At 38.8% G+C, this 25,003-nt stretch overlaps 1 protein-coding gene across 1 annotated transcript; it reads left to right on the top strand.

The window, feature by feature from the left end:
• Positions 1-781: 781 nt before the first annotated feature.
• LOC140771794 (auxin transport protein BIG) lies at positions 782-25,000 on the top strand. The gene is made up of 14 exons (XM_073113493.1): positions 782-1,132; positions 1,241-1,347; positions 4,661-4,823; positions 4,927-11,012; positions 11,185-11,802; positions 11,886-12,066; positions 13,823-14,057; positions 14,148-18,713; positions 18,797-19,019; positions 19,214-19,621; positions 20,098-20,241; positions 20,796-21,821; positions 22,820-23,323; positions 23,983-25,000. Exons 1-14 carry the CDS (start codon positions 892-894, stop codon positions 24,790-24,792), a joined length of 15,312 nt encoding a protein of 5,103 aa, XP_072969594.1. The 5' UTR covers positions 782-891; the 3' UTR covers positions 24,793-25,000.
• The last annotated feature ends 3 nt before the right edge of the window (positions 25,001-25,003 follow it).

Genomic DNA, 25,003 nt, shown 5'->3' with positions numbered 1-25,003 from the left:
TGAAAATAGCTTGAGCCTTGATGAAGCAAGGCTTGAAATTAAATTCGACCCAAGATTGGATCGAGAGCTAGCTTGGTAAGGCTCATGTATGTATATATATATTATAGGTTGCTTATAGTTTTCTAATGTAATTATTTTTATTGCTTGTAATTTATGTTTTAATAATATTTATATTTTATAGTTAAATTATGTTTTATTTTAATCTTGATTCAAGCTTTAATTCAAGCCTAAATCAACTCGAAAATAGATTAAATTAATAAGACTCAAAATTGTTAATTAAGTAGCTTGTTTAAGTTCGAGATCAACTTGAGTTCGAAATAAACTTAAAATCAGCTCAAATTAAAATTATTTTAATTCAAGTTTAATCAAAGAATCATGTCCGAAATTAATTTCAATCTAAACTTAATCAAGCTCGGCTCATTTTGCCTCTTGTGAATTTTAAGAAATTTGAGGTTGTGTCAAAATACTTAAAAACTCATCCTTAACAAAAAGATCCAAAATGAAAGAAGAAGAAAGAAGAAAGAAAAAGAAAAAGAAAAGCAATTCAATTATCTTATAATTGGGCCCTTCCCACTGATAAAAAAGGCAAGAAGCTTGCTAAGTAATCAAAAGTATCAACTACCTTTTTATCCAAACCAAAGATCATCGCACGATCAAATCATCCAACCCAACGGTGAAGATCGAACGGTCCAAAATAATTCCGATTTAACCGACATATGCCTTTATAAAAACAAATCCACTTGCTATGTTCTTCTCTGTTCTCTTCCCCCCCCCCCCCATCTCTCTGTCTTTCTCTCTCTCTAACCTTCGTTGTTAAGTTCTCATCTTAAACCCTCGTTTCTTAATCTCTATATCTTTTATTGGATTGTTTCAACTTATTGATCGATCTCCATGGCGGAGATCTCCGGGCTCCTCGAGATCTTCCGAGAGGAGAAGGCTCCGAAAGATCTCCCCCGGAGGCTCCGCTCCGATGCGATCCGACCGGGGCTGGAGAGGCTCCTCGCGGTGCTCGACGCGGGAATCGCGGACGCCGCCGATGGGAGGGTCGGGTTCGAGAGCTGGAGTCGAGCTCAGATCGATGCCGTGGTCGCCGTCGCCAAGATGGTCGTTTCCGCCGTGCTATCAACCGCAGGTTCGATCCTCTTTTTTTGGTTTAATTAGATGGGTTCGATTTATTTGGTGGTTTTGGCTGCTCTTGCGGGAAAAAGGATTTTATCTTTTTGTGAAACTTTTGGAGCAGTGGAGCAAGTGGAGGCGGTGGTAGTGGCGATTGTGGAGAAGTCACTGGAGTTTGGGATCAGGTGTCTGGAGAAATCGCGTTATGATGGTGATGACTTCGGATTGCAGGTTTTTGGTTAGCTAGTTTAATTTTGTCGCACAAGGAAATAAATTGTTTTATCAAGAAAAAAGATATTTATAGAAATAGGTGTTCGTGATACTTAACTTCAGTGTGAAGATAGGACATTTCTTCTTCTTCAAACATGTTCTTTTGGGGTCAAAAATGTGTCTTCAGTATGTTGGTTTTGATAGTTTGTTGTGAATGCTAGAATATGATTCTGACGAGTGACGACTAAGGATTTCTGACAATACTTGAATCAAGGACATCTAATTATTAGTCAAAATTCAAAACACACATCGTATTTGAATGCCAGGTGGTTTAGATATCATGTCAATCCGGTCAAATTTCTGAACTGTGATTAGAGAATTTGAGGACATTAGAAACAAAGAAAATTGTTTAAAGCTTTTTTGGAAGTGCCTTTAAGATTTATTTTTGGAACATCATCTGTTGTGGGTGTAAAATGTTTTGTTCAGACCTTTGTCGTAAAAGAGTATAAGAGTATGAGGGTGGCAACTTGAACATTCTGTGCAGCACTTTCTTGCTCTGATGCTGTGATACTAGGGTAGTAGTTAGTAGCGACATTTGTTGCTAAGTCATGACCCATGACTCATGAGAACAAAGGATGCTCACAGTTGTGTCCAACAATGCAGCCAGTTGTATATTTTTTTGTACCTAGAATTTCCCTTACATTCAGGACTTCTAAATTCAAAAAATTGTGCTCTTTAGCAGTTCTGTTTAAGGATTTTCATAGCATTTTCTATGTAGTTGGGTGCATGATGGCTTTATGAAATTTACGCATTTACAAACTTGGTCCGTTGAGCCTTTCAGGTCGAAATAGATCCTATTGAGAAGTTGCTGAAGATAGAACAATTTCTTCATTTTTCCTATTCAAATTACTTATTTAACCTGGAACAACCTGATTTGATAGAAAACATCAATGCCTGAGGAAGAATATGTATATGTCTGTTTTTTGCATCATGTACTAAAGATAAGATGGTATTTAGAAAGACAATGATAATCCCAATAAAAAAATTCTCCCTTGAATATTTGTAGGTTTATGTTCAGTATGTAGGTCAAGGAATATTTTTGGGGCAATTGATGATTCTTGTTAACATAAAAAGTCTATTCGGTTCATGGACTTAGAAAATCTACCACAAACTCATGCATAGTTGATATTAAAGAAATTTGTCAAAATGTGGAGTAAACATCAATACAATCTGAAATTATATAACTCAAGCATGATTTATGACATATAAATATCTTTTGGTCCAAAAAAAAAAAATCATTCACTCTGCAGTATCCATATATCTTATATGTATGTATACATACATAAATATTTTTTTTTTACCTGTTGGCTTATTTTCGGTATTCCATGTGGCTAACATTCTCATTTCTAGTTTTTTACTCCTCCCTTGAGTGCTTTGTTATCTGCTGAAACTATAGCTTCAAGAAAGTTCAGTTCTATAGCTGCCTCATTGAAGCTTGGTAAAAATAATATCCATGACATTGGAAAGATACATCTTCACTATATCCTATATTCGAAATGGTATTATTTTTAACACATTCATGCTCCTTAAAGTTTCGCATAGTCAAAACTGCAATCGGCCAAATATTGTTGCTAACATCTCTCCCTTACTTTGAAAGATAGATGAATTGTCACGAAAGGCCATAGCCCTGTTTTATTGAAACTTAAAAAAAAAAGTTTGTGCCCCATACAGAGATTAACAAAGCAACCAGATAAATCTGCACAGTACATTGACTCCCCAACTAAACAAAATCACATCAAAACAAAATTTCATAGAGTCGCTAGTTCGCTACCAACATATTAAAACCATAGACCAAACAAACACAGATTAGAACCTAAACATTCAGCTTCTAACACCAAATGATGGATTATCCATTTCAAAACACAAAGATGATACAACTTGTGCCAGATGCTAGTATAAGTGATTATTTCTTGGTAAATTCTATTAATTGGACAAGTTACGATGCACTAAGGATTGACGGGCCAATCAGCATGGGCCGTGCTTGCTAGCACTTACCATGCCTACAACATCTTTATTTTACGAATAAAATTTTTTCATAGAAGCTTTCTGCAGTCCCATAGAGGAGCCAGAGAATTTTGTCACCGCGTGGAGAACACATAAATCTTTTAGCCATGGCAGCTAGGGTTTTTTCTTCAAGGTCATGTGGAGAAAAAGATGGGGGATTTAAAGGATAGTGGATAGTGGACGCAATCCATTATTATAAGCTACTATGGGTTATCACTTTCAGATTCTTAATGTTAGTTAGATCCATTATAACTTAAGTTAGAGTCCATTAATATATTAAATCAGATCCGTTAACTTAAATGTTAAACCGATCGTCTACTTCGCTAGGTTCTTTGCAGCTACGAAACCCTAGCGGTGGTAGCAGCCATGACGACGATGGCTGAGATGGAGAATCAACGTTGAGGGATTAGAACAGGTTCCTCTCTCCGTTCTCTCTCTCCTCTTCTCTTCATTCTCTTTTCTTCTCCTCTCTTTTCCTTTTCTTTTCCTCTTTCTTCTTAGCCTTGCCGCAACTTGTGGGCACCATAATCCTTGCTATGCACATTATCATGATACAAGTGTCAAAGGAGTGAATTTTCTTTCTTGACAAATTTTAAGACGAGTGGATGCCATCTTACCCTCTTCTGCCCTAATTTTCCTTTTTTGATTGAGTAGTGCTACGTGGTCTTTTATGATGTCCTAATGTCCTACGTGGTAAGAGTGGGTATTAGTAGGGAATAGGGTTAATATTGTGGTATATGGAAAAGTAATGGATGTTAATTAAACTATTTTTGCTGCCATGTAGGACATCCTAGTTAAAGGCAGCATTATGATGGACATCATCAGGGACCCAAATTGTTTTCCTTTTTATTTTCCTAAAAAATCCTCTTTTATTCCATCACTATTAACCAAGAAAATAAATGATAAAGTTGAATTATTTTTTAATGATATTGTTAATATGTGAAATGGGTAAATAAATTTATTATAATTGTAAACGATACAATCTATGGATGAAGAACTTTTGCATGTAAATGCTTTCAAGTATACCCAACTCCTATCTTTAACTGTCTACTGTTTTAAGATGCATTATAATCTTCTTGATAAATATTGCATATAGACATCTGATGTCATTCTCTTGGTCGTGTATAACACTGTTTCTAGAAATAAGGCATTTTGTTGTATTCTTGTTATAATATGCTATTAGAGGAACCATGCAACATTTTACTTTTCCATGCTGCATGTTTATTTTCTTATGACTACCGGTGTTACATTGTTTACTGTCTTGTTTCAGAATGGTCTGGCACAATTCTTGGAGTTAGCACTTACTAGTGGAACTTCGAAGGAATGTGATATGTCAGAGCATACCCCTGTAAATACCTATATAGAGCAATTGTCTTCTATTCCAGTTAAACCTGGCAACATGGACCTGGGAAACAGTACTTGCTATCTTGAAGGTTGTATTGCTACCGTCCTTGTATGCTTGTTATTGTCATTATTTACATCTTAGGATTGATTTTAGTTTGTTTTAATGCTTGTCTTATGTGGGTCTTAATTTAGGTTTTAATTGCTTGAAGGCTGCAAACAGTGCGGAAAGGCTTCTGATAACCTTGTCGTCAGAGTGTCTAGAACCAGTTCCTAATGCTAATCATCTAAGTAAATTTCTGCCCACAGCATCTATGGACTTTATGTTGTCATTGGCACAGTATTTTGCAGTTGTTCACTTGAAATGTGTACCTCACCTCCTTATGCTGTGCAAAGAGCTTCTTCAGCTTCCAGTTTCTTTAGAAGAACAGTCAGATGATGGAAATTTTGGCTTGAGATTGTCTCTCAGTCAAAGAATTTTGAAGTTCCTTCATTGTCTTGTTGGTGAATATCCTTACGATGCAAGCTGGACTGACTTGTTAATATTTGCAAGCTATGCTGATACATTACCAGCCTTATTTAGATTGAGATTCGACATCTCTAACCATGATTGGACCACAGTTGGGGATAAATTTGGGAACCTCTCATTGCAAATAATGGAAGAATTTCTACAGCTTATTCAAAGTGTTTTCTATGATAGTGACATCTGTTGTAGCATCCAGACATGTATAATTGCTTCCATGATGGAAACTTTGAGTTCTAAGGTCTGGAGATATGATACGTCAAGCTCTTCATTGAAGCCTCCTTTAATTTACTGTCCTCAAATTGTTATCTATCTGTTGAAGCACCTCAGGGATGTTAAAAGCTTAATATCTCGGACTGACCTTTTGAAAGAAAAGTCGAGAGTTGATACTCCTCACTATGTAGACAAGTCTGAGGCTTGTGTTCCATTGTGCCATGTTCGTTCCGAGACTGTCTTTCTTCTGAAAAAGTATACAAGCGAGGAATATTTAAGATTGATATTTCCTCAGTCAGAACAATGGCTAGATGATTTAGTACATGTTGCCTTTTTCCTTCATGAGGAAGGGGTAAGATCAAAGCCAGTAGTTGACAAATCACGTACAACTTCTTCAAAAACTGTTATTTCAGACTCAGAATGTGCAGCCAGTCATGATGATGAAGCTATTTTTGGAGATCTTTTTGCTGAAGCTGGTCGGCCTGTGGGATCAAGTGAGGGGCTTGATCAATCGGTTCCTCTGGTTGCTAGTGCACTCAATACTCCTGGCCTTCCTATCCAAGCAGCTACTGATATACTAAACTTTCTCAAATTGTGCATCTTTTCTCCTGAGTGGAACCATTCTGTTTTTGAGGATGCTTGCAGAAAGCTTAGTGTAGAGCATGTAAATCAGCTGCTTTCAATAGTTAACTGCCAATCCTGTCTCTCTGGTGAGAGGAACTTTGAGAAATCTGCAACCTCACAAGTGCATGTTTCTTTTGTGCAAATTAATGACATCTGTTTCCAAATCTTGCACACTCTTCTGGTTCGTCATGATATGTCACCCTTTCTCAGAAAACACCTTGTTGATCAAGTGTTGAAGGTGGAAAATGGATTTCATGTGTATAATTATTATACCCTCACTCTGGTTGCTCATGCCCTTATTTCTGCGGCAGATTCTGATACTGAGCTAAGAATGAAAATCTTTATGGGGTATTTTAACTTTGTTGCAGAGAAGGCAAAGAGCACTTTGTGCGATACTGAGCCCACTGATTTCATTGAGACTCTTCCTTGTGCTTTTCATTTGGAAATTTTGCTGATGGCATTCCATCTATCAAGTGTGGCTGAAAAGGCTGCTCTGGCAAATTTTGTCTTTTCTTCGATTAGAAATTTAGATGCTCCTCCACCTGGAGTTAGTGCAGGGCAACTTTGTAGCTGGGGCTTACTGATGTCGAGGCTTCTTTTAATCCTACGACATATGATATCATACCCATCTACTTGCCCATCATGGCTGCTTTTGCGTTTAAGATCCAAGTTGAGAGAATCTCCATTTAGAGCAGTGCATTTTGATTCCCTGAATGATCAGTTACCATCCTTTGCATCATCTGTAGTGGCAAGTATTTTTGGTGATTCTCGCAAGGAATCATCTGTTGTTAGCAGCTTGATTCCTCAGCTGATTGATGTGAGCCCCCTTATCACTGTGATCTACAAGGATGATTCTGCCCTCCAAAATTTGGGCTTGAACTTTTCTGATTTGTTTGCAAAGTTTTCCCAAATTCTTGGTTTTTGGAGAGGTAAAGAGGCAGAAGCGGTGGAACATCTTGTAATAGAGAGATACATCTTTTTGCTTTGTTGGGGAACAGTATCTGGTGCTAGTTTTACCACTAGTGATCTTCTTCAGGTGGTGAGTTGGGTGAATATTGACTTATCGGACGTTGAGCTTCTGTTTAGGTTTTGTCTCACTCTTATGGACATCCGTGCTGCTACTTTTAAGAATATTGATTTTCCTGCAGTTATCTGTGGTCTACTTCAGCAGCTACACTCTGAGCAATCACTGGATATGACTAGAGTAAAATCCTGGGATTTTCTTCGTAAGGGTACATGGTTTTCACTTATTCTCTCTCTTCTTAATGCTGGCATATGGAGATACTCCGTGAGAAGTGCGACTTCTGGAGTTGTGCCTTACTGGGGTGAGCAGGACAAGGATGGTGAACTAGTTAACCTTGTGGAGAGTGTGATTATGTACATATCTGCTGAAAAGAAAGGTGGATGGCTTTTGAATGTTCTATTGTCCACATTGAAGACATATCTTCACATTCTTGATGGAGCATTTCTTTCTGTCCTTGATCCAAGTAGATCCTCCACAAATCATTTTTCTCCTCTTTTATTGCTTAAACATGTTGGATTTGACAAACCCAAACAGGATTTTCTCCTTGAGAAAAGTGGTTGCAATATGTCTCAGCTGGAGGTTGTATATGATCTGTCTTTAAAGTTGGATGGAATTACTTCCGAAGTGGTCAAAGGGAACATAGATTGTATTTTCTTGAGGTGCTTGTTACATGGCTTCCCGTCACATTCTGATTCTTCCAATGGTGCCCTTCTCTCTTGCATTCTTGTTATAAGAGATGTGATATGCACCCTGGATGGATACCTCAAAATCAGAGGAGACAAAGACCAAATAGATGCTGAAGTCTTTTGCCAGCTCATGGAGACAGTGATGGCCATAAAATCTGACAAAATATTTAGGTGTATTTTTGAACAATGCGATTCTATATATGATAGTCTGATTGGTCACAGGAAAAATTTGGCAGGCTACAGTGAGCTCTTTGTACTGAAACAGTTAGAAGGCTTCTTGGCGAGCATCAATTCCAAAAATGATGCTGCCAGTGACGTGCAAGAAATCGTAATTGCTAGTTTTGTTGATCTAATTGAAGGACTTAGAAGGGACAATTCCAAGAAAGAAATTTTCAAGTTCTATCTTGGTTCTGATGAAGGTTTGCTGGAAGAAGAAAAGATACTTTTTGGTCATCAGCGTGCTAATATATCGATTCTCATTGATGCATTGAATAAATGCAACTCTGAGGCTATTAATTTGAAAGTTCTGAACTTATTTATTGATCTGATAGACAGTGATCTTTGCCCTGGCCTCAAGGAAAATATACAGAAGAACTTTCTTGAAATGGAGTTGTTATGCCTGTCAGGCTGGTTGGAATTTAGGATTTTGGGCTGCTCAAGGAACTTCATTCAGGGAAGTTCTACTGCTGCAGGCTCTTTTCCTTCTCTTAGAGAATCAACTGTGGACTATATTATGCGCCTTGTACTTCCTTCTTCTGAAACAATGTCCAGAGAACTCCAAAGTCGACTTGTTGAAGCCATGCTCATGTTACTTGATAGTGCATTTTTATTGTGTGATCTTCACACTGGGAAAGCTTATTTCAACTTTTTAGTTCAACTTCTGGATGAGGAAACCTCTATGAGGCAGCTTTTGGAAAAGATTGTGGTGTTAATGGAGAAGCTGGTTGACAATGAGAACCTACTTCCTGGGTTGAAGTTTTTGTTTAGCTTTCTTGATTCTGTATTGGGGGATTTTGGAGCTAATGTAAATGTTTACGATAAACTCTCATCCAAGCTTTCTCTGAGCAGTAGTTTCAGTTCAGGATCACTATTTCCGAAACAACTTTGTTCAAGGAAAAACTCAGATAATTTTGTTCTTCCTGCCAACCAAGAAAGAGGCTCTGCATCTGTTGACTGCGAAGCAACTTCTGGTGACGAAGATGAAGATGATGGGACATCTGATGGGGAATTGGGCAGTATAGATAGGGATGACGAAGAGGATAGTAACAGCGAAAAGGCACTAGCCTCTAAAGTATGCACATTTACATCTAGTGGCAGTAACTTTATGGAGCAACATTGGTATTTCTGTTATACATGTGATTTAACTGTCTCAAAAGGCTGCTGCTCAATCTGTGCAAAGGTTTGCCACCGAGGTCATCGTGTTGTGTACTCACGATCAAGTCGCTTTTTTTGCGATTGTGGTGCAGGGGGTGTCCGTGGAAGCAGTTGCCAGTGTTTGAAACCTCGAAAGTTCACTGGTGCTTCCAGTACACAAGCTCCTCCTGCGAGTAGTTTTCAGTCGATTTTGCCCTATTCTGAAGATGGTGATCAGGCAGCGGATAGTGACTCAGATTTGGAAGACGATATCTCTGCAGATATCAACAATTGCTTCAAGTTAGCAATACCCCATGAGGTGCAAGATGCCCTACCTACTATACTTGAAAAACTTGACACTGAGGGCCAACTGCTCGAACTTTGCAATAAATTGCTTACCACTGTGATTGGCCGGAGGGAGTCAAACCTTTCAAAAGATAAGAAGATACTGCTGGGTGGTAATAAGCTGGTGTCTTACAATGTTGATATTTTCCAGTTGAAGAAGGCTTACAAAAGTGGATCACTGGATTTAAAGATAAAGGCTGATTATCCAAATTCAAGGGAACTCAAATCACAATTAGCAAATGGAACTCTTACCAAATCACTACTCAGTGTCAGTGTTCGGGGTAGGCTTGCTGCTGGAGAAGGAGACAAGGTGTCTATATTTGATGTTGGGCAACTTATTGGACAGCCTACTGTTGCACCTGTGACAGCAGACAAGACCAACGTTAAGCCACTCTCCAGAAACATAGTCCGTTTTGAAATTGTTCATCTTACTTTTAATCCTTTGGTCGAAAACTATCTTGCTGTGGCTGGATATGAAGAATGCCAAGTTCTTACTGTGAATCCTCGTGGTGAAGTGACTGATCGCCTTGCAATTGAACTAGCTTTGCAAGGTGCCTATATTCGTCGAGTGGAATGGGTTCCAGGTTCTCAGGTTAGGCTAATGGTGGTGACAAACATGTTTGTCAAGATATATGACCTTTCCCAGGATAATATTAGTCCTATGCACTACTTCACTTTGGCTGATGATTGCATTGTCGATGCCACTCTTATTCCAGCATCCATGGGGAAAGTATTTCTTATTGTACTTTCAGAAGCTGGATGTTTATATAGGCTGGAAGTTTCAATGGAGGGTGATGTTGGAGCGAAAACATTGAGTGAACTCATCAGGGTTAAGGAAGCAGATTTCCAACCGAAAGGGCTCTCATTATACTTCTCTTCAACCTACAGATTGCTTTTCTTGTCCTATCAAGATGGCACAACCATAATTGGACGCTTAGATGCTACTGTGACTTCCCTTACTGAATTATCATGTGTCTGTGAAGAAGATCAAGATGACAAAGTAAGGCCTGCTGGTCTACATCATTGGAAAGAGTTGATTGTTGGGAGTGGTATATTCATCTGTCTTTCAAGCCTTAAATCAAATACAGCACTTGCTGTATCTTTGAGTCCTCATGACTTAGCTGCGCAGAACATGAGATATAGTGCAGGTTCAACTTCGCCTATGGTTGGCATTGCTTCCTATAAACCATTGTCGAAAGATAAGACGCACTGTCTTATCTTACAGGATGATGGAAGCCTTCAGATATATTCATACATCCCTAAGGGAGTTGACAATGCTGTGAATACGAGTATGGAACAAACAAAGAGGCTAGGTTCCAGCATTCTTAGCAATAGAGCATATGCTGGTTCAAATGTCGAATTTCCACTTGATTTTTTTGAGAAAACAATGTGCATCACGGCAGATGTAAAACTTAGTAGTGATGCTAGCAAGAGTAGTGATTCTGAGGTTATCAAGCAAAGGTTATCATCAGATGAGGGATATCTGGAAAGTCTCAGCTCTACTGGGTTCAAGGTATAATTTAATTTTTGTTATTTTTCCCATTGAACTACCAAAATTGTTAGTTAGGCTGTTAACTTGTATTGAACCCCTGTATATGTACATCGATTCTGCACTTGTTTACTTATATGGTTGAAGATGACTTCTAATGAATCTTTATCCTCTATGTTTTGTCCCATGTATTTAGGTCACTGTCTCAAATTCTAACCCTGATATTGTCATGGTTGGCTGCCGTATACATGTGGGTAATACATCAGCAAGCCATATTCCCTGTGAGATTACAATTTTCCAGAGAATAGTCAAACTGGACGAAGGCATGCGATCATGGTATGATATTCCATTCACGACTGCTGAGTCACTTCTGGCAGATGAAGAGTTTACCATCACTGTGGGCCGAACTTTTGATGGTTTAGCGATGCCTAGGATAGACAGTCTAGAAGTTTATGGTCGAGCTAAGGATGAATTTGGGTGGAAAGAGAAAATGGATGCTGTGCTAGATATGGAAGCACATGTTCTTGGTACCAATTCTGCTACTGGGAGATTGGGAAAAAAGGCTCAGACAATGCATGCTGCTCCTATCCAGGAGCAAGTTTTGGCAGATGCTCTGAAGATCCTTTCAAGGATTTATTTGTTGTGCAGGTCAAAATCTGCTGCTGAAATTGTTGATGCAGATATGGAGCTTAGTAGACTTAAGTGCAGAGCTTTGCTGGAAACTATATTTCAAAGTGACAAGGAACCCCTACTGCAGTCTGCTGCTTGTCATGTTCTTAAGGCTGTGTTTCCAAAGAGGGAGATATATTATCATGTAGATACCATATTTAATCAGAATATTACGTATCTATCCTTCCATATCCTGCTTTCATATATGTTCATCATTCTCTTTTGCAGGTGAAAGACACCATGCGCCTCTTGGGAGTAATAAAATCTTTTCCTATGCTCACTTCAAGAATCGGAGTTGGAGGTGCTGCATCTGGTTGGGTGATCAAAGAATTTATAGCACAGTTGAATGCGGTGTCAAAAATTGCTGTGCATCGTAGATCAAATATGGCTACCTTTCTGGAAACTCATGGTACTTTGAGTCCACATCTTGATATGAAAATCTTTTGCTCGAATCATATACTTCCAAATGATAGAGCTTTACTAGACTATTTCTACAACCTGCTGATGTCAAAAATGAAATGAAATTTCAATGCAGTTTCATATGGATCCAACTAATGGAACATATTTACTGGCTATTAATACCATTTTTACTCCACACAAACCAGAGGAACTGCTTAACTGTCTAATTTGAGCAAGCTGTGATTTTAAATTACTAAGATGAGTGCTTCTAGCGGTTGCAAGATAGTTTCTTCTATGTTTCCTTTTTTTGTGTGTGTATTTCGAGGTAGGATTTCGACCTCTCTGAGTGTCATTCCTAGGTGTGATTGTCCTTAGCCCAGGCATCTCATGATGGGCCTCTTGGCTGCAAATCATCCTCCATCTAAACATCTTGTTTGTCCCTTGCAGAGCTGTTTAACCTCTTCTGGCCAGGTCTAAGAACTGTCCTAATCCTAACATCTGTGAGCTATCTTTTCTCAAGCTCCCAGAGAGAGAATGATCTTACTATATCTTTACTGCTTGCACTGGCAGCTTTAACTGCCATCTTGGAAGGAGCTCTGAGGGCTTTAGTCACTCTTTTAAATTAAAAGTTTTAATGGCTAAGTAGCTCAGAGAAAGGTAGTAACAGTGATGTATTGCTGTTGATTATTTGAGACCAATTTGGTTCCTTGAGTAATTTCTTTTGTGTTCTTTTCTTCTGATAAAATATGTTAATAGTTTTGAGTAATTATAATAATTAATCTGTTTGTACTGATGGGAAGAACTGGTTCTGTTGGAGAAGTCATATTCTTTCCCATAAGAGGTGGAATATACGGCACTGTACTGTCTGTATTTGGAGATATGCTGCTTAAGAAAAGAATGATAAAAGATAATGCCTAAAAAGTGGTAAATGGTAGTTCAAAGTTTCATTCATTTATTTAGGAAAGAAAGTTGGGTGAAAAATAATGGGTTCAGGGAGACAACTTGCAGGAAATTAGTGTTTGAACTGCATTGAGGTAGTATTAGCAACTAATGTTGGAAGCTTAGGTGCATCCTTTATTTTTTTATTGAATTGTTGTAGTATATAGATATTTTTCATATCGCGAAATCTAATATATCTCTTAGTTTGCATTTGCTAGTTGGTTACTCCTCTTTTAAAAGGAGACAGTTAATCTGCATTACATTGGTTCTCTTGTAACAAAAGATTCTCTTTGTATGTGGAAGATCCAGTGCTGTTATGTGTGTTCTTACATGTAGGTAATCGGATGTAACCAACTGTTCCTCTTAGCACATGAAAACATACACCACACATACTTAGATATGTTCAAATATACATAGATAGGTACATTTCCACATAGAAGATATACATACTATTACTATCCTACTTGTTTGTTTTTAGCCCTTCTTATTTGCTTCAGATTTTATTGAGTATGACGTAATTGCTAAGTACTGCAGCAGCAGGAGCGATATAGTGAACTAGTAATTAGGTTTAAGTTTGATCAAGAAGAATGAAGTTATGCCTTGTCTTTCTTCATTCATCTTCACATGGATCTAAAGGATATCATAGTATTTGTTATGTCTCAGTCATTAATGCAATCGCTCTTCAACATGCATTTCTTTACTGCACTTTGGGCATATGCACTTTTTATATGGTTTGTAATATGTAGTTTGCTATTATCAGACCAAGCTATTAGCACTACCTAAAAGAGTTCATTAATCTGTCTGTTTTGTCTGAATGATTGGATTAGGTTCAGGGGTAGTTGATGGATTAATGCAAGTTTTGTGGGGTATTTTGGACTTAGAGAGGCCAGAAACACAGACAATAAACAGCATAGTAATACCATCGGTGGAACTTATATACAGTTATGCAGAATGCCTTGCTTTGCATGCGAACGAAGCATCTGGACAGTCTGTTGCACCTGCTGTTGCTCTACTTAAGAAGTTACTCTTTTCACCATTTGAAGCAGTCCAAACTTCCAGCAGGTCTCACATGCAACTGTTTCTAATATCTGCAATTATGTAGTTGTCTCCATGAGAATTTGATTAACAATGTGCTTGTTTTTGGTGTTTCAGTTTGGCTATATCATCTAGACTGCTCCAAGTCCCTTTTCCTAAGCAAACAATGATAGCTACTGATGATGCTTCAGAGAATCGTGCAACAACAAATGTTCCTTCTGATACAAATTCTACTGGTGGAAATGCACAGGTCATGATCGAAGAGGATCCTGCTACATCATCAGTGCAATACTGTTGTGATGGTTGCTCCACTGTCCCCATACTTCGGCAAAGATGGCATTGCAATGTATGTCCAGACTTCGATTTGTGCGAAGCCTGCTATGAGGTACTTGATGCAGACCATTTACCTCCACCACATTCTAGAGACCACCCCATGTCAGCAATTCCCATTGAAATTGATTCACTTGGAGGTGATGGCAATGAGATTCATTATTCTGTGGATGAGCAAAATGATTCAAGTGTAATGCATGTTGCTGTAGATAGAAGTATGCAGAATTCTCCATCCTCAATTCATGTCTTGGAGACGAATGAGACTGGAGACTTCCCTGCATCAGCAACCAACCAAAGGATAGTCTCAATTTCTGCTTCTAAGCGTGCTGTTAACTCTCTGTTGCTACGTCATTTAATTGAAGAGCTCAATGGATGGATGGATACAACTGCTGGTATTCGAGCTATTCCTGTCATGCAACTCTTCTATAGACTATCATCTGCGGTTGGTGGACCTTTTGTGGATAGCTCGAAACCTGAAAACTTGGATTTGGAAAAATTTGTGAGGTGGTTGTTGGATGAAATTAATCTCAATAAACCATTTTCTGCCAAAACTCGTTCTTCTTTTGGGGAAGTTGCCATCCTTGTCTTCATGTTCTTTACACTGATGTTCCGTAACTGGCACCAGCCTGGTGGTGATGGTTCTCAGTCTAAGTCAGGTGCTACTCCTGATTTGCAAGAAAAAGGTTTCATTCAGGTTCAACTTGCAGCTTCAGCTATTTCATCCACTATTGATGACCAAGAAAAGAATGAGTTTGCTTCTCAGCTGATCTGTGCTTGTTCCTTCCTTAGACAGCAAGTTTTTCTGAACTATTTAATGGACATATTGCAGCAACTTGTTCACATTTTCAAGTCCTCATCTGCAAGTACAGAAAGCAGTTCGTTAGGTGGTTCTAGCTGCAGTTCACTTCTGACAGTTCGAAGAGAGTTACCTGCTGGAAACTTCTCTCCTTTCTTTTCAGATTCTTATGCTAAAGCTCATCGAACAGATTTGTTTATGGACTACCACAAGCTATTATTGGAGAATACATTTCGTCTTGTTTACAGCATGGTTCGACCAGAAAAGCAGGACAAGTCAGCAGAAAAGGATAAAATATACAAAGCATCAGTTAATGATTTAAAACTTGATGGATTTCAGGATGTTCTTTGCAGCTATATCAGTAATCCACATACAACATTTGTGCGAAGGTATGCTAGGAGGCTTTTCTTGCATTTATGTGGTAGCAAGACTCACTATTATAGCTTTAGAGATTCGTGGCAGTTCTCCTTTGAAGTTAAGAAGCTTTATAAATTAGTAAATAAGTCTGGAGGTTTCCAAAAACCTGTGCCTTATGAAAGAAGTGTGAAACTTGTAAAATGCTTGTGTGCTATCTCTGAAGTCGCTGGAGCAAGACCTAGAAATTGGCAGAAGTTCTGCTTAAAACACATGGACCTTCTTCCCTTTTTGATGAATGGTATATTTTATTTTGGTGAAGAATCTGTTGTTCAGACACTTAAGCTTTTGAACTTAGCCTTCTATACCGGCAAGGAAGCGAGCCATACAACACAAAAGTCAGAAAGTAAAGATGAAGGGGGTTCTTCCAACAGAATTGGGTTGCAACTGTTAGATCCAAAAAAGAAGAGAAAGGGGGAGGATGGAAATGAAAGTGGTTTGGAAAAATCTTGTCTGGACATGGAGCAAGCAGTAGAAATGTTAAATAACAAGGATGCTAGTGTTTGGAGGAGTTTTATTGATTCTTTCTTGCTAGAGTGGAACTCAGCAAGTGTGCGGCATGAGGCTAAGTGTGTGCTACATGGCATATGGTATCATGGAAAAATCTCATCCAAGGAAGCCATGCTAAGTAGTCTACTTCAGAAGGTAAAGTTTCTTCCAATGTATGGGCAAAACATTGTAGAATACATGGAGCTCATGACAGGACTACTGGGGAAGGTAGCTGACAATAGCATGAAGCAGTATGAAAAAGAAGTTGTGAACAAATGTTTGACATCTGATGTGATAAGCTGTATATTTGAGACTCTCCATTCACAGAATGAGCTTTTGGCTAATCATCCCAATTCCCGTATATATAATACTCTAAGTGGCTTAGTAGAATTTGATGGCTACTATCTTGAGAGTGAACCTTGTGTAACTTGTAGCTGCCCAGATGTGCCTTATGCCCGGATGAAGCTTGAAAGCCTAAAGTCGGAGACAAAGTTTACGGACAACAGGATAATAGTAAAATGTACTGGAAGCTATACTATTCAGTCAGTGACAATGAATGTTCATGATGCTCGTAAGTCAAAATCAGTAAAAGTTCTGAATTTATATTACAACAACAGGCCTGTGGCTGACTTGTCCGAACTGAAGAATAATTGGTCCCTTTGGAAGCGTGCAAAGAGCTGCCATCTTGCTTTTAACCAGACAGAACTGAAGGTTGAATTTCCAATTCCAATTAACGCATGCAATTTGATGATCGAAATGGACTCTTTCTATGAAAATCTACAAGCTTCTTCCCTTGAGTCATTGCAGTGCCCACGCTGTAGCAGGTCTGTTACTGATAAGCATGGAATTTGTGGTAACTGCCATGAAAATGCATATCAGTGCAGGCAATGTAGAAATATTAATTATGAAAATCTTGACTCTTTCCTCTGCAATGAGTGTGGATACAGCAAATATGGTCGTTTTGAGTTCAATTTCATGGCAAAGCCGAGCTTCTCCTTTGATAACATGGAAAATGATGAGGATATGAAAAAAGGATTGGCAGCTATTGAGTCAGAGTCTGAGAATGCCCACAGGCGATACCAGCAACTTTTGGGATTTAAAAAACCTCTGCTTAAGCTTGTATCAAGCATTGGTGAAAATGAGATTGATGCACAACAGAAAGATACAGTTCAACAGATGATGGTTTCTTTGCCTGGACCTTCATGTAAGGTAAACCGAAAAATTGCTCTTCTTGGTGTGCTCTATGGTGAAAAATGCAAAGCAGCTTTTGATTCTGTGAGTAAAAGTGTCCAGACATTGCAAGGTCTGAGGCGTGTGTTGATGGCATACCTACACCAGAAAAATTCTGATGATTCAGTGGGTTCATCAGCATTTGCAATTCCAAGATTACCAAATAATTGCTATGGTTGTGCTACTGCTTTTGTCACACAGTGTTTGGAGTTGTTGCAAGTTCTATCAAAACATGCAAACTGTAGAAAGCAACTTGTTGCTGCTGGCATTTTATCAGAGTTGTTTGAAAACGACATTCATCAGGGCCCAAAAACAGCACGCATTCTAACTAGGGTAGTTCTTTCTGCTTTCACTGAGGGTGACGCAGAAGCAGTTGCGGAGTTGAACAACTTGATACAGAAGAAGGTCATGTATTGCCTTGAGCACCATCGCTCTATTGACATTGCATTAGCAACACGAGAAGAGCTATTGCTACTTACTGAGACCTGTTCCATAGTAGATGAATTCTGGGAATCAAGGCTACGTGTTGCTTTTCAGCTGTTGTTCTCTTCTATTAAACTGGGAGCAAACCATCCTTCAGTTTCGGAGCATATCATTCTTCCTTGTTTGAGGATCATTTCTCAGGCATGTACCCCTCCCAGATCTGATGCTGCAGATAAAGAACAAAATATGGGAAAATCTAGTTCAGGTCTGCAATCAAAGAGCAATGATACTACAAATCAGTTGGCAACTTCGAATAGTCTCTCCAGTGCTAATAAGGTTCCATCTGAATTACCAGAAAAGAATTGGGATTCTTCCCGAAAGAGTCAGGATATTCCACTATTAAGCTATTCTGAATGGGAAGGTGGTGCATCATATCTCGATTTTGTCAGAAGACAGTTCAAAGTATCACAGGCAGTCAAAGGTACTGCACAGAAGTCACGCCAGGATTCGCAGAAATATGATTATTTGTCCCTGAAATATGGTCTCAAATGGAAGCGGCGTGCTTGTAGAAGGATTGCTAAAAGCGATTTTTCAACATTTGCTTTAGGCTCTTGGGTGTCTGAGTTGATTTTAAGTGCTTGTTCGCAGTCTATAAGATCGGAAGTATGCACTCTTATTACCTTGCTATGTCCGCAAAATTCTTCTAGAAGGTTCCAGTTGTTGAATTTACTCATGTCATTGCTCTCTGCAACACTATCAGTTGGTGAGAATGCAGCAGAATACTTTGAATTATTTTTCAGGATGGCTGATTCAGAAGCTGCACGTCTTTTCTTAACTGTGAGGGGATGTCTAGCTACCATATGTAGGCTGATAACACAAGAGATATCTAATGTAGAGTCTCGCGAGAGAAGCCTGAATATTGACATATCTCAGGGATATATACTTAATAAGCTTGTTGAGCTCCTCAACAAGTTCCTTGAGGTTCCAAATATTAGAGCGAGGTATTCCTTTTCTTTTCCTTTTTTGGGGCAATGTTCATATAATTAATTGCTCTTGTTTCTTTATATATATTGGTTTTTGACAGATTTATGCGGGATGAGTTATTATCTGAAGTTTTGGAGGCTTTTCTTGTTATTCGAGGCCTTATAGTTCAGAAGACGAAACTAATAAGTGACTGCACTCGCCTTTTGAAAGACCTTCTGGACAGTCTTCTACTGGAGAGTACTGAAAACAAACGTCAGTTTATTCGTGCTTGTATATCAGGGCTGCAGAATCATGCAAAGGAGCAGAAAGGCCGAACTTCACTGGTACTATGTTCAATCCGAATAAGTTCATTGATTTGTCAGAAGTACTTTCAGTTGATCTGTTCTTTAATTTAGATCCAAACTCTACCTGATGCGTTTGTCTACATTCAATTGGAAAAAATGCTCATCACTTCCATTTTGTTTTATGTTGAATTTGACTAGAATTGCTTTATTATGGTGTTGAACTTTTATTGCAGTTTATTTTGGAGCAACTTTGCAATATGATTAGTCCATCAAAGCCGGAGCCTGTTTATCTTTTGATTCTAAACAAAGCGCACACTCAAGAAGAGTTTATTAGGGGTTCCATGACCAAGAATCCTTACTCCAGTGCTGAGATTGGACCACTGATGAGAGATGTGAAAAATAAAATTTGTCACCAACTGGACTTATTGGGACTTCTGGAAGATGACTATGGCATGGAATTGCTAGTAGCTGGCAATATTATTTCTCTTGACCTTAGCATCTCTCAAGTATATGAGCAAGTATGGAAGAAATATCATGGTGAAACTCAGAATCCTTTGTCAAATGCTGGCGCACCACCATCTTCTGCTGCATTAACATCATTTAGAGATTGTCCACCGATGACCGTAACCTATCGTCTTCAGGTTGGTTATGAGGATTATTGTTGTCTTGTCTTCTTCCCTGTTCTTTGTAAGTATTTGTCTAGAAATAGCCATAGCTATGTCAATTAAATTTCATTATTATATGAATCAATCATCTATGTTTAATTTCTGACTATTCTGGTGCTTAATAGTTTCAATTTTGATTTTTTCTCCATCCAAGTAATCAATCCAACTCTGCTGAAGAAAGCCCTTTTCCCCTCGATCTTCAAGCTTGATTGTATGTTCATGAACTGCTTGTTCTTGAGCAGCTTGCGCTCACACAAAAACACAAAAATATATGAATATTAGTTATTTGCTCATATATGACAGTTCTGATTTATTCAACAGATCAAATATAATTTTCCAATTAAGCAGGCACCATAGTATCGGAAAGTTACACCTGTCACTTGGTTGACTGGTTTGCTGATTTTATGTGATGTATTACAGAAATTGACAGAACAATTTCCTCTATTTGGTAGGGTTTGGATGGTGAAGCTACTGAGCCCATGATTAAAGAGCTGGAAGAGGAAAGGGAGGAATCACAGGACCCTGAAGTAGAGTTTGCAATAGCCGGTGCTGTCAGGGAATGCGGAGGACTTGAAATAATTTTGAGTATGATCCAGGTGAGTTATTCCCTTAATTCAAGATACAGGAGCTATATATCCCAAATTTTATTTGTTGCTCACTTGCTCTATCCTAGTTAACAGTGATGCAATCCAAGACCAAGTTATTACTCTAGGACATGATGTGAATGTGGACTTTCTTTTCAATTGTCTACAATTTAAATCTGATGTCAGCTTAAGAGTTGCTCTGCATCTCCTCATGATTAGTCGGTGGGACTTCACATTGTTATATTCCTGTATTTTTCTTACAATGAGATTAATCTGTGAAACTTATTGAAAATTAAGGTCGATAATTGCAATATTGTTGATTTTGACTTTTATTTTGGGCCACTATTGATAAAACCTATCTGGGACTGAAACTGACCAAATCCAAAACCATAACTTTGAACAAATCTCATCTAGCTCTTTGAAGTTAATTAGTTTTCTTGAGTATATTCTTTAAGATGAAATTGAATTTTATGTATTTCAACTGTTTTTGTGAGCAACAGTATGTTCTGTTCTGTTCAAATTTAGATTGAGAAAATTTTCCTTTCTGATTTCCAACTTCTTTGCAGCATTTGCGAGATAGTGAATTGAGATTGAACCAGGAAGAGTTAAGTTCAGTGCTTGACCTTCTTATGTACTGCTGTAAGATCCGGGAAAACCGGCGAGCTTTGTTAAGGTTAGGTGCTCTGGGCCTGCTACTTGAGACAGCAAGGCGTGCATTCTCAGTGGATGCTATGGAGCTGGCCGAAGGCATTCTCTTGATTGTAGAGAGCCTTACAATGGAAGCTAATGAGAGCGATATTAGCATTACTCAAAGTGTTCTTACGGTTACTAACGAGGAAAGTGGTGCTGATGAGCAGGCCAAGAAAATAGTTCTCATGTTTCTGGAAAGGTTATGCCATCCCTCATGTGTGAAGAAATCAAATAAGCAGCAGCGGAATGATGAGATGGTGGCGAGGATCCTGCCGTATTTGACCTATGGCGAACCAGCCGCTATGGAAGCTCTTATCCAGCATTTTGAGCCTTACCTGCAAGACTGGGGCAAATTTGACATGTTGCAGAAGCAGCATCAGGATAATCCCAAAGATGACATCTTGGCTCAACAAGCAGCTAAGCAGAGATATGCTTTGGAGAATTTTGTTCGAGTTTCGGAGTCACTTAAGACAAGTTCATGTGGGGAGAGGCTGAAAGACATTATTCTAGATAAAGGGATCACAATTGTTGCTGTTACGCACTTGAAAGAAAGCTTTGCAGTGGCAGGACAGGCTGGGTTTAAGAATAGTGCAGAATGGGCATCTGGTTTAAAATTGCCATCTGTTCCACTGATATTGTCAATGTTGTGGGGAGTGTCAAAGGGTCATTACCCTACACAAAGATGCATTGCTGAGGAGGGGATTTTACCACTGCTTCACGCTTTAGAGGGAGTTTCTGGGGAAAATGAAATTGGTGCAAGGGCAGAGAACTTATTGGACACGCTAGCTAACAAAGAAAATAATGGTGATGGCTTCTTAAGGGAGAAGATAGAAGAATTGCGAAATGCTACTAAGGATGAAATGCGCCGTCGGGCTCTTAGGAAAAGAGAAGCACTACTTCAGGTAACCTATCAAATCCTTGCTCAGAGGGCTGATTCATATTAGTGTCATCTTAGTTTGCTGCAGTTTGCTTTTATTGCATTTTCTTTTATCTAGCATATATGAGCAGCCTCTGCTTTTTTTTTTCAGTGAAAGCTTGTGCTGCACTTGCAATTTTTTATTGTTGTTATGTACTTAATTATTTATAGTTTGGTTTAAGCTGTACATTTCTGATAAGGAAGTGTCTGTGAGCATTATTTTTAGGGTTTCTTACATATTTGCCACTGAAATGATTTAGAATATCATAAGTGCCACTACAATTTTCCAAAATATCACATATACCCTTAACATTGGGACTCTTTATAATTGCCACTTAAAGACTAAGATATACTAAATACCATTCCTGAAAATATCATTTTTTTTATGATTCTAAAAGAATGTGACCGTAAAGTTATATTTTAGTATTTTTACATAGTATCATAGTATAGCAACACCAGTTACAAATTAGCCTTATTTTGAAAAATCTCCTTTATTGGCATATTTGCAATTCAACTATAGTTTTTCAAAATTCAATATATGTCTAGAAAATCAGATCTAGTTTAATTCACTAGTAATATCTTAGTATCCATTAAATCAAAGTAAACCAGAATGTTGCAAACAAAAATGAAAGAAAAACAGAAGTAAAATAGGCCGACAAGAAACACTTGTTACTAATTTCTGATGATGTAATTGTTCTTTTCGTGTGACATTTTGACCTGTGTTTGAAACTGGAATATCAATTATGCTCAAAATCTTTTAGAACTTTTGTTAAAAAAGAAATATGGTACACTGTTATAGTGTTAAATTTGAATTAACACTTCTTTTTTCTTGTTGTAAATGTTCTAAATGCACAATAGTCAATAGTGAGTAGCAGTTGGAACATGCCCTCTCAGCAGAAAGTTAGCATTGTATCATGAGATTCTCTTTCCTGAGTCTTGCAACCTTAATCACATGTGATTGAGTGTTACTTTCTTCACTCTCAGGGGCTTGGAATGCGGCAAGATTTTGCTTCAGATGGGGGTCAGCGCATTGTTGTTTCCCAGCCAGTTATTGAGGGATTGGAAGATGTGGAGGAAGAAGAGGATGGGCTGGCTTGCATGGTTTGCCGGGAAGGATATAAGCTGAGGCCTAATGACATGTTGGGTATTTACTCTTTTAGCAAGCGGGTGAATGTGGGTTCAATAAATTCAGGAACTGGCCGTGGTGACTGTGTTTACACGACTGTGAGCCACTTCAACATCATACACTTTCAATGCCATCAGGAGGCAAAACGTGCAGATGCAGCACTAAAGAATCCCAAAAAGGAGTGGGAAGGAGCTACACTGAGGAATAACGAGACCTTGTGCAATTGTATCTTCCCTTTGAGGGGCCCATCTGTCCCACTGGGACAATATGTTCGATATGTTGATCAGTACTGGGACAACCTCAATGCTCTAGGGCGGGCAGATGGCAGCAGATTGCGGTTGCTGACCTATGACATCGTCTTGGTATGAGAACTCTTATTGCTGTCTTATGTCTGTTATTGCTATTTGTGGCTCCACTGTTATCAAAATTAGTTCTATTGCTACTATTGGATTCCATTATTAGGTTGTAAATTTTTTAGATGTCATAGTTAATTTTTCACTATAGTGACAACTGTGGGCAGCTGGTAACTGTATGCCCTTTTCCAACTTGAATAATTATATAGACACGGTTAATTTTAGGCATCCATCCTATCTTTCCTTAATTTGCCTTTTGGCAGAAATAGGCAGCAGTCTGCGGAATTCACATTAGTGTTCATAATACGTGTCATTTTGCCATGAAATCCTCTCAGATCCTGACATTTTTGTTGTAGATCAGTTATTGTTGATGATTTATCTGTTCATATTTCTAGTTTTGGATTTGTTAGTCGTTTTTAGTGTCCAGCGACAAATATTAACCAGTTCATATATGTGGCCTAAATTCGCTGCTATGGTCCTGTAAATATGTTGGTAGAATGGTCAAATGTTTTGAAACAGGAAGTGATACATCTTAGGGCTTCCACTTTATAATTACTCATGTGGCTGTCATGCTGGCTGTAATGCTATTTTCTGTTGTATTTCATGCAGGTGTTTGTTCAATTAAATAGCTTATATTTACTAATTTTTGTGTCCTTTTGCTTTTTTAGATGTTAGCCAGATTTGCTACAGGTGCTTCTTTCAGCACTGACAGTAAAGGCGGCGGAAGAGAGAGCAACTCAAGATTCCTCCCTTTCATGATCCAGATGGCCTCTTATCTCGTAGACCAGGGAAGTTCCAGCCAGCAGCGACGGTCATTGGCAAAATCAGTTGCTGCATATTTATCTAATGGTTCGTCTACCACGGAGTCTATCGCTAGGTCACCATCCTCTCTTCCTGGATCTCGTTCCGCTACCGGTCCCTCAGAAGAAACCGTCCAATTTATGATGGTTAATTCTCTCCTTTCTGAGTCATATGATGATTGGCTGCAGCACCGCCCTGCTTTCTTGCAGAGAGGCATGTACCATGCTTACATGCAGCACAAACATGGCCGTTCATCCCTGAGATTGCCCTTGGATCCAGCTAGTACTGTTGTCCGATCTGATGAAGGTGCCTCCACTGAGATGAGCGACAGTAAGAAGCTCTTTTCTTTGGTCCAGCCAATGCTTGTTTACACTGGTTTGATTGAGCAGCTGCAAAGGTTCTTCAAGCTCAAGAAGTCGTCAAAAGCCGGTGGAGGTGGAGGTGAAGGCAGCACCAATCTGGAGGGGTGGGAAATTGTGATGAAAGAGAGGATAGTCAACATGAAGGAAATGGTCGGGTTCTCCCGGGACATGCTGTCCTGGCTGGAAGATATGACCTCAGCTGCTGATTTGCAGGAGGCGTTCGATGTAATGGGCACGCTGAAAGATGTATTCTCCGGTGGGTTTTCTCAGTGTGAGGATTTTGTTCGAGAAGCCATTCGAGCTGGGAAGAGCTGAGGGAGGGAACGAAGGAAAGCACGAATTCATTCTCGGTACCACTCTTGTTCTCTGTTTGTCAGTCTGTCTGTCTGTATGTATGTATCCAAACAAAATAGCTGTTCGAGATGATCATATGATCCATGTATGTAGGGTGAAATTTTGTAAACTGGACGGCAAATTATTCCTTGTGTTCAATAACATAATATCCTTCCCATAAACTTCAAAACAG

This window comes from Typha angustifolia, chromosome 12 (assembly GCF_048772165.1).
Source record: "Typha angustifolia cultivar Huaian chromosome 12, ASM4877216v1, whole genome shotgun sequence".
NCBI classification, from domain to species: domain Eukaryota; kingdom Viridiplantae; phylum Streptophyta; class Magnoliopsida; order Poales; family Typhaceae; genus Typha; species Typha angustifolia.
The sequence above is the reverse complement of the archived record's forward strand: the minus strand, read 5'-3'. Positions and strand labels throughout refer to the sequence as shown.

What these genes read in the sequence shown, in the direction of transcription:
- LOC140771794 (XM_073113493.1), top strand. Translation starts at nt 892, where the DNA reads ATGGCGGAGATCTCCGGGCTCCTCGAGATCTTCCGAGAGGAGAAGGCT. An exon ending in TACCTTTCTGGAAACTCATG is followed by an intron (nt 12,067 to 13,822) that starts GTACTTTGAGTC and finishes TGATTGGATTAG; the next exon opens with GTTCAGGGGTAGTTGATGGA. An exon ending in GTTCCAAATATTAGAGCGAG is followed by an intron (nt 18,714 to 18,796) that starts GTATTCCTTTTC and finishes GGTTTTTGACAG; the next exon opens with ATTTATGCGGGATGAGTTAT.